The sequence below is a fragment of the Carassius auratus genome, chromosome 2, assembly GCF_003368295.1.
Source record: "Carassius auratus strain Wakin chromosome 2, ASM336829v1, whole genome shotgun sequence".
NCBI lineage: Eukaryota > Metazoa > Chordata > Actinopteri > Cypriniformes > Cyprinidae > Carassius > Carassius auratus.
Window position 1 is genome coordinate 20,508,129 of NC_039244.1, and position 10,327 is coordinate 20,518,455.

Below are 10,327 nucleotides of genomic sequence, written 5' to 3' on the forward strand. Positions count from 1 at the left end.
CACAGAGAGGCTGAGTGAATGTGGTCTGGACTCTGTGAATGAGGGTCATTGTGTCAGAGACGCTGTGGAAGAAGAGAGCAAATACACTTCTATTCTAGAGGGCCAGGGAACTACAGGGAGTGCAGTCATCTTATTACATTACTGTGCCAGAACTTGCATTTGTCAATAAAGCACATTGAAGACAAGGAATGATTATTAGCTTCAATTCTACTTGCAGCACAATCTCACTTCCTTCCAGTGCTCTTATATGACACTGATATACTCAACCATCTATATCTACTCCATTCAACCTCTCAGTAACAGCATCCACACCCACTCTCTCTACACAACACCCGAAGGTAAGCATCAAATCTTTCTGGATGATCAGGATAGGGCTGGGTTAGTTTCTATGAACAGTCCGTTCCCTTCAGACAGATAAAGGTGTTTTTATGTGTGTGTTCGGGTCCAGTGGAAATCGCTGGAAATCAGTGTTAATTTTGACACGAAATTTTAATTTAGTTTTAGTCTTAGTCTTTTGACTATAATTCTTTTTAGTTTTAGTCAAGTTTTAGTCATCTGATTTGTTTTAATTTTAGTCTTATTTTAGTCGACTAAAATTGCTTGGTATTTTAGTCGACTAAAATTGCTTGGTATTTTAGTCGACTAAAATAAGAGTAAAATCAATAACAGATTTACTAAACAATTTTTTACAGCTGGTATAGGAAACAAACTTAAACAAAATATATAAAACACAAATTCAACTTTATTTCAACACAACTGTGTCTTTATTTCGATTCAAAAGCTTTTATGCAGCAACAAACACTGTCATGATAATGTAAACAATAACTAGCTGCCAATTGACCATCAATAAAAGAAAAATAACGTTAGGTCCAGGACCTTACAGCTTACAGCTGAGCTGAACAATTATTGCATACATTTAAAGTAAATATTTAATAAGTTAGTGGAATATTTAATAGTAAATAATAAAGTAAATATTTAATAAGTGGATAAAAAAAGTAACAAGATTTTATAAGGTATTCATTTGTCTAGCAATATTGTATGTTTTAAATACTACAATATTGCTAGATTAGTATGTATAATGATAGGATGTGAACATTCATGTTTCACATGACTAATATAGAAATATTTGTGATATTGTCAACAAGTAGAACATTATAAAATATACTAAACATTAGTATTAATCAAATTTATTTATCATGATATTACGTATTAGTATTGTGCTCGCATCTAATTTGAAGAAGGGACTATTTTACAGTACTTTTCAGTTCGTAATATTTAATGCTACAACATCTACGCACTGCACTATTCCAATTTTGCTAAGCTCAATAAACAAAAGAACATCGTTGTGAAATTACATTTGAGAAAATGTCCGGGTGGCTCGTCTGTAAATGTCTTTTCAAATTGGTTGTGTTCTTGCCACGAATGAGCGCTCTGCGTGCTTTACACTTTGTTTTGTTTTGTTCGTCGTCAAACGTGAAGCAACAGCTGCGAATGGAACGGCTACAGCGACCGGAAGTTTGCCGTCACACCGCTGTAGCCAAGAACGTAAAAGTCACTAAGCAACGGTAAAACAGAACAGCGCAACGCAGCATTAATTCATTTATTGAGATCCAAAAAAATATATAATTTAAAAAAGCAAGAGAAGGATTGCTTTTGGCGTTAAATGACAATCTTTTGTCAGAAGAGGAGTTTTTAATATTGTATGATGTAAATAAGTCTAAAAACATAACATTTATATACCTAACCTCTCACGTTGTAGCGACTCCGGCAAATCAGCTGTTCTCCCGTAGTAGACCGTTAAATTAGAACGTCACAAAGTAGCAGTTAAATTCGCGCAGGCGCAATACAACGCCAGAATGGCGTTGCCGTTCCACCAGAGGCTGTTGCTTAAAGTCCCTATCACCTCTTCGAATGCCGACTTCCCGGGAGCTCATAAAAGATGAAAACCTTCGCTTCACGTCTCAATAAGTCAGGCTCTGATTGGTTCTCTTCTCTCATGCAGTCTGTTCTGTTTTGCCGGTTCTTTTGCTCATTCCTCGCATCTCTGCCTTCTGCTGATTTGATTTTCGTCACAGTCTATTTTCGTCTCGTCCTTTATTCGTTGACGATAATGTCAATCAATTTAGTCATAGTTTTAGTCTCCATCAGTGCCTTCTATTTTAGTTTTCGTTTCGTTTTCGTCGGCAAAAATATATTCGTGACGAAAATAATGACGAAAATATTTAGTCAACGAAATTAACACTGCTGGAAATCTGATGGGGAAAGAATATAAAATCAATAATCCGAATCATCTGAATTTTAATTAATACTACAACATGCTAGCTGAAACTCATATTTTCATGTTGTTTTAAGCTGTAGGAATCAGAGAGAGAAGTTCTAGTGCGACTTTCAACAGTCAGTCACTTTTAAAACCTAGATCTAAATCTAGATTTGGATACTTATTTGATTCATCAGTGTACATGTGTTCTTCACAGTGTTTAAATGTACAGCTTGTTTCTGTGCGTGTGTATGTGTGTGTATATGTATGTGTGTGTCACATTGTCTTACATTGTAGGAACTCCTTCCTGCTCTCATATTCGTGAGTGGTAATGATCTGGATGTATCTCACTAAAGAAACCAACAGACATCCTTGGTGAAAACATTTAAACAATTCCATGTTAATTTTATTTCACGTTAAACTGATTGATACATTTGACTATGAATTTCAGAAAGCATGCGTGTCCATTTTTTCCTCTAGCAGATATCTTTATTTTCTCCCTATCTACAGAAATGCTCTAGGTTCTCTCTTAGATCAGACACAGATTTTGCAATATCATCAAAAGAGAGATGAGAACAGACAGTGATGCTGGGTAAGTCTGTAGATGAAGGAGGAACAGAGAGAGACTGAAAACTCACTCCAGTGCATACCTGTTTCTCAGTCCTCTCTGCAGCGGCTGATACAGTGTTGTGGTTTTTGTGTTCATCTACCATACGCATATAACATATACACCACTGATCAGTACGACAGAAAATTTACTTCGGTTTATCATGTTGAGGACAGATCATCTCTTTTTATTCTCCAATTGTATCGGTACTTGTGTCGCTTTCCAGAGCAAAATTCTTCATGGCGTTCAAAATGAAAAGATTCCAGACACAAACAGAACAGCTGATAGTATTTAAAAATCTGTAAATTATGTCTATAGTACTGCTTTATCTGTATATGTATTGTACATTTGTAACATATTGTAGAAATATACCTGTACTTACTGTTTATTGAACTTCTGGTTAGATGCTAACTGCATTTCGTTGCATTGTACCTTAAATGTACAATGGCAATAAAGTTGAATCTAATCTCCTTTACACTTAAATAAGTAAAAAAAATTAACAAGAAAAGCATTTCATTAAACTTGTTTGGGAAAAGATGAATGACTGGCAGTGTGGTGGTTTCCACGGTTGTGAGTGTTTTTCCCGCCCGGACAGAGGAGGTTTGCGATCTCGTGGTGGGGGCAGACAGCTGTCCGGTCTCGCGCATTACAGTTCTCATATATGGTCACGTAATCATGGCAACCTTGACGTATCCATTCTAAAAACAGACCAGAAGTGGAAGGAAGGTGACAAAGCGTTTTTGTAAGCGTCCCACACGGGTAGACATTACGACTGAATTTCTTTTGTAAGAAAATAAAAATAGACAGACCAGCACACACCAGAGTGTGTTCGACCAGTGCGTGCGCTCCGCGTGGGTTTAGACTACTGGTGCCCAAGAACGCGGAGACCATGGAGAGTTTGGAGAGGCAGCTGATATGCCCTATTTGCCTTGAGATCTTCACCAAGCCGGTGGTGATACTACCGTGCCAGCACAACCTTTGTCGCAAATGTGCCAATGACATCTTTCAGGTACCGCCAGTATTTACGAAAACTTAAAGTTAACAGCTATTTTTGGAGCATGGTATTTCATAACACCATATTTAAAATAACATCTCAAGAAGCTGGTATGAACATTTGGTGGTTCAAGACTGTCTTGTGTTTGGAATGGCTTAGAACAGCTAGTAACCAGTTTAGACTACCCAAAAGTATACCAGTTTAAGCTAGATTTTCTACTGGTGCTTTTAAACTCAGCAGCTGTTCTGCTGTATAATGATGACAACTTATTATTTATAATACATATTTGTGTGTACAATTGGAAAAGTTAGTAAAGTTATGGGTGAAATGGGTGGATTTCATTCTTCATCTTCATCGTAATTGATATATTTTTCTGCTCATTATTGTATAATAATTACAACAGTATTGATAAAGTAATATTTCTTCTGTCAGTGTATTGTTTTATTTATATATAATGCATGAGATTGTATATTAGATCCCCTTGTAAGGAAAATTAAAATGTATTTGTATGTATTTTAGGCCTCAAACCCCTACCTGCCCACACGAGGAGGTTCTACATTGGGCTCTGGTGGCCGGTTCCGCTGCCCGTCCTGTAGGCATGAAGTGGTTCTGGATAGGCATGGGGTGTATGGCCTGCAAAGGAACCTACTGGTGGAGAACATCATAGATATGTACAAACAGGAATCCAGCGGGTACTTTTACTATAACTAAACCTGCTTCATATCCTCTTCTCTAATCATTTATGCTGTATAATCATTCTATTCCATTCAAGCAGATTGTCCATTTGTGTATGTGTGTGTGTTGGGCTATAAGTAGGCCAATGTGATAGGAGCTATTCCAGACACAATTTGTGCTTATCAGTTGCCCCAACAGCACGCACACATTTGGAAACACATCTACGTGAACAACAACAGTTACTGTCTCTAAATTCTCTTTTTGGTTTTTGTTGAAGATTCATATTTTATTACTCTATATATTTATGCACAACATTTTAAACACTAGTTGGTGTAAATAAGGCAATTTAATACAAATCTTTGTTTGTGTGTCAGCAGCAGTAAGCCTGAGCCAGAACTGAAGAATGACATGTTGATGTGTGAGGAGCATCCGGATGAGAAGATTAATATATACTGTGTGACCTGCTCTGTTCCCACTTGTTCGATGTGTAAAGTCTTTGGGAGTCATCAGTCCTGTCAGGTTGCTCCACTCAAATCTGTCTATGAGACCCAGAAAGTGAGGCTGCTTTAAATCTATATTTCTGCTTTCCTCTCCCTGCACCTCTGTATTTAATCTTCATGATGATTGATCAGTTTATGTTTATGTGATTGTGAGCACAGACTGAGTTGTCCGATGGTGTTGCTGTGTTGGTTGGCAACAATGACAGAATTCAGGGCATCATCAGTCAGCTAGAGGAAAGCTGCGGAGCAGTGGAGGTATGTGGGTGTTATATACAGATATATATATTTTTTGACAATGTCATCAACTTTTAGTTATTTCTTACATTATGGTCCATGCATGGATGTCAGTGCATGTGTGTTTGTATGTAGGAGAACGGTCGTAGGCAGAAGTCTCGTGTATGTGAGTGGTTTGATCGTCTGTATGCTCTTCTGGAAGAGCGCAGAGGAGAACTCACACTGAAGATCACCGCAGAACAGCAGGAGAAACTTGACTACATTGGTGGCCTACAGTGCAAGTAAATGCACACATACACACACACACATATATATAAATGCACACTACACATTTATCTGCTTCATTCAAAGTTTTTTTTATCCTTAACAGCGTGTTTTTTTTATTAGTGTGTTTATGCAGGTTTTACACACTAATCTTAACACACTGCCAATCACAGCAATCACCTGTGTAGTTACAGAGAGCACCTGGATAACACAGCCAAATTAGTGGAGACAGGAATTCAGACGATGGAGGAATCTGAGATGGCCATCTTCTTGCAGGTTGGCCAAGTTTTGGATTGTAGACTTGCGTGCTTTTCATTAACAAAAACACTTCATGTAAAATAATATGTTGTGTATTAGAAAATAAAGCATGTTTTTCCTAAGCAATGAATTAAGTTTTTAATCTACATGTCTCTCTAACAGAATGCAAAGCCTCTACTACAAAAGTAAGATTTAAATAAACATTTTACCGATATGTATATAAATAAATTGTAATCACTTCTCCTTTATGCCATCTTATTCATTCTTTCTTTTTCATTTCAGGATAGGCAGAAGGGAGGAATGTGTCTCATTTAGAAAAGGTGGAACGGGGATATGAAAATATGGATCATTTCACTGCAAACTTCAGCCCTGAACGAAGAGCAATACTCAGCATAGACTTTACCAAAGGTAAATTAACTCTAATACTAACCTTAATCATTTTTTAAAATCTGTTCCTTTATATAAGGTCTTCCTCTCTGTAGATGGTGATGAAAATGAAGTGGATGATGATCAGGAAGAATTAGCAGGTACTACTGTAAATCCGGAGACTCAGACATCTTTAGTGGCTACGCCTGCCCCGGCCCAGCAGAGACAAACCCCTGTACCGACATCTCCACCAACGGCAGCTGACTCCTCCCAGATGTCATCAAAACCAAGCCAATCAGTGAACATCAACCCAGCAGAGAACACACCCTTTACGCCCACTCCAGACACGAGTCACAACTCTTCAACAGACACACCTGTTCAGGTAAGATTCTGTCTCTCTTACTCTCATCCATATTTGTGATGCCTTGTAATTGTAATTATTTAATAAAATGATTTTGAATTGGTCAGTAAATATTGTTAACTTTGGTTGGTGAAAGACTCAGAAAAACATCTGAGGACATATAGGGATCACTGTTTAGTGGTTGCTGTTTTGGGATCAGGTTCCATTTAGCGGAGATTGAAACTAACACAATCTCATGGCAATTATTTATAATACATATTTTATGTTTTGTCAAATTGGTGTTGGTTGCTATTTAGTATGATCTCATTCTTACATTCTTGGATGATCTGGACACTATGGTCCTAATGAGTTACTTGTGGACCTTCATGCTTATTTTTTTCCCTAAAAATCATACAGTACAAGACCACTGACACCAAAATATGGACAATTTGTAGTTTATTTGGTAACACTTTAGAATAATGGTCCATTAGTTAATGTTTGTTAACTACTTTAGTTAAAATGATCTAAGCAAGAGCAATCCTTCTACAGCATTTATTAATCTTAGTTTATGTTAATTTCAACATTTACTAATGCATTATTCAAATCAAAAGTTGTGCTTGTTAACATTAGTTAATGCACTGTGAATTAGCATGAACTACATGTGACAATGAATAACTGTATTTTACTAACATGTAGTTGTAGTTAACTAACATTAACTAATGGACCATTATTCCATGTTAACGTGTATTTTTATTTTTGTTTATGTAGTTTTTTTTAATTAGTCAAGTTATACTTTTTGTAAAACAAACTAGAATATATGTTTGACAAAATTCAGTGAATTACATTGAAATATTATAATTTTTTTACTGCATAAGTTTTCTTTAGAATTCAACATAATGAAAATCTAAAATGTTAGCCATGACATACTGAAAGATATTTCTTTTCAAAAATTACCATAAATTTTAGCATAGTTTATATGGTTCTTTATTTATTTATGATGTGACCCAGTCTCTCTAAACTAAAGAGAAATTGAGATAATAAAAATACAACTTCCTGCCTGGAGAGAGTGCAACAATCTTTTCAACAAATTATATTCTAATGAAAATGTTGAACATTGATTCAGGTCTTTTGCCCACATTAATAGCCACAATATGTGTATGTGTGTGTGTGTGTGTGTGTGTGTGTGTGTGTGTGAGTTTTTAACAATGTCACAATATCATTCTCATAAATGCTTTGGTAAATTAATTTACTTATATAATCAGAAACCAGAAAGAACTGAGTAATAACTGAAAGTGTCCTCAGAAATACAACTAAACAGAATTAAAGAGGAATACAAACAGTGTCCATTTAAGTATGAGCAATAGGCTGGTAGCTTCAGAATCTGAACTTCTAGTCAAAAGGATGGAAGTTTTTGGTCCAAAAAGAGCTGATGACAAAACCAGAACAATACTGAATTACGAGTGACGATCACAAAATTCTAAACACTAAACCCTGACCTGCCCCGTTTGCAACCTTTTGGTCATTTCAAAACCACAGAGAAATGCTGTATTATGTTATGAGCACAGATTACTATGAAAACCCTTTTGCTCTGTTTTACTGTTTCAATTTCTGTTCAGCCATCATCATCTGTCTCTTTCCATCTCACTTTTTCCTTCTTTTCCATATATTTAGGTAACTGCGGGTCCTAGCCAGACATCTGAGGATGGAACACACCATGTTTTCTCTTTTTCCTGGTTAAATATGCCAAAATAATATCAGACTAAGTTAGTAAACATCACAGTATGTTCCAGAAAAGTACTTCATAACTAATATTTTGTTACTTTGACACTTCATAATAAGTCATAAATATGCATTTAATATCAATGTAGGAATTTGGAAAGATGTTAGGCCTAAATATTCATTGATAATATTTTCTGACTAAAGTAACTGACTAAAATGGAAAATAAAGGAATATTGTGTATAAATCTTGTCTTTTGTATATTTTTATATGCGTGTTTCGGAATACATTAAAAGACGAAGGAAAAGGCATACAACAAGAATAAAAATATTTAAAAAGAGTATTCACATGTAAACCCTGTACATGTCTTACGTCACTTAAACATAAATCATATTTTAATACGTTATACATATAATGTTTGTGTAAGTCGTGCATTATTTTCCTAAATCGTTCATAATCTTGCGATTGTTGCTCGCGCGCTGGCCAGTTGTTCGTCTCGCGCCATCTGCAGCACCTCGCGCAACAGGTGAAAAGTCAGATCCAGGGAAATTGGTGGATCCTCAGACCGGCGCTGCCGCTTCTCGAGGCTGTTCAGGATCTCGTTACCGACAGTACCGAGCTTACCTCCTAACCGCCGCTGCGTGAGCTGCAGCTGAAGCGCCTCGGTGCGTGTCGGTGATCCCCGGTTGGCCGCGCGCGGACTGTGAGCGGCCTTGTCCAGCCTGATGAAGTACTCAGCTCCTGAGCGCATCAGAACCGGCAACTGCATGTTCGTCTGTCCGGGGGCGGATCCAGAACGCGAGACGAAGACACCAAGAACACAGCAGCGAGTAGCACGTGCAGCTTCATTGAGGAAAACTCCCGGTTATCTGAATAAACATGATATGATATGAGGCGATCAAATGTGTCCAGGACTCTCTCTCTGTTTACTTTAATACGTGCATGTCTTTTTATACTTTCTTTAATAATTTTATATGACCCATAGCTTTATGGGTTCCATATATCGGAGACTACTAGAAAATGCTTATATTTCACAATTTTATTTAAACCTGAAAATATTCCATTCCGTTTGAGCATTTTAATGACATGCGGGCATATAGTCATCCTGATACGCTTTAATGTTTAATGCATTTCATTTATTTTTTTACATTTATTTATTTATTTCTTCACTGTATAGTTTCACGTTAAAACTTATGTAAGAACTTATGTCTGGCATTAAGAAAAAAAGTAGGCTCAGACTTTTGATTGAATTCATTAGGCCTACTTTTATTACAAACAATTATTTCAATCAAATAACTAACACACATTAAGCCATTAACATAGCTACAGTTTACTTTACATTTATGTAATTGTGTAAAAGGCCTGATTTGAGTCATACTTACCTCAGGTCGGTGTCCTCTGGAAGTTACCTTGTTTGTGAGAGTGGGTTGTCGGTGCATCTCGAGCATCAGTGGGTTAATTTATATGAGGCGAAGAGCATCATATTTCTGAGATGACAGAATCACCGGAATGAGTCATTGAATAATTGGCTGCGGTTCAAGTAAATCCAAATGAAATGCTCTTGCATTCCGTCGTGAGTTTAGTTCAAGCTGTAGATTTAATCGAGATTCAGTCTCCTGTGAATTAACCGGGACTTTCTTAATTCGTGTTAATGAATCTGAATCAACCGCCGGTAATTGAGAGACTCTGTTGATGACGCACTGACGCGCCGAGGGAGGGCAGCGCATCTCCACCTGTTCACATCGTTGGCAGTGGCACATATGAGCGCAAGATCTGAGACACGAGTTAATCAATCCAGGTTACGGAGAAAACGACCTCCCACGCGGTTTTAGCAGGTTTACATCTTACCCTATTAAAATAATCACCAACCTGGACAAAATGCATTCATTTTATTTTCAAATTGCCTGTCGTGGGAATGAGCTCAAACATGATAAATGCCTAGCCGTGAAACGCGGACTTCATCGCTCCGTGAGGGGACAGTTACTGAGTCACCGCACCGCATTATACAGATAATGTATTCATGTTTGTGGATTATTTAAGAGGAACAGGTGCTTTTTCCAGGTTGCAACTGCTTTTTTGTTTGGTAAAATGTTTGTCCAGGGAAATGTGAATGTA

The 10,327-nt window shown here is 37.0% G+C and overlaps 1 protein-coding gene and 1 pseudogene across 1 annotated transcript; one reads left to right on the forward strand and one right to left on the reverse strand.

Moving 5' to 3' along the window:
* Nucleotides 1-3,636: 3,636 nt before the first annotated feature.
* LOC113120113 (E3 ubiquitin-protein ligase TRIM63-like) lies at nt 3,637-8,478 on the forward strand (annotated as a pseudogene).
* A 185-nt stretch (nt 8,479-8,663) lies between these two features.
* On the reverse strand, nt 8,664-9,293 carry LOC113110994 (corticoliberin-1-like). The gene has a single exon (XM_026275356.1). It carries the CDS (start codon nt 8,979-8,981, stop codon nt 8,664-8,666), a length of 318 nt encoding a protein of 105 aa, XP_026131141.1. The 5' UTR covers nt 8,982-9,293.
* Between the last annotated feature and the right edge of the window lie 1,034 nt (nt 9,294-10,327).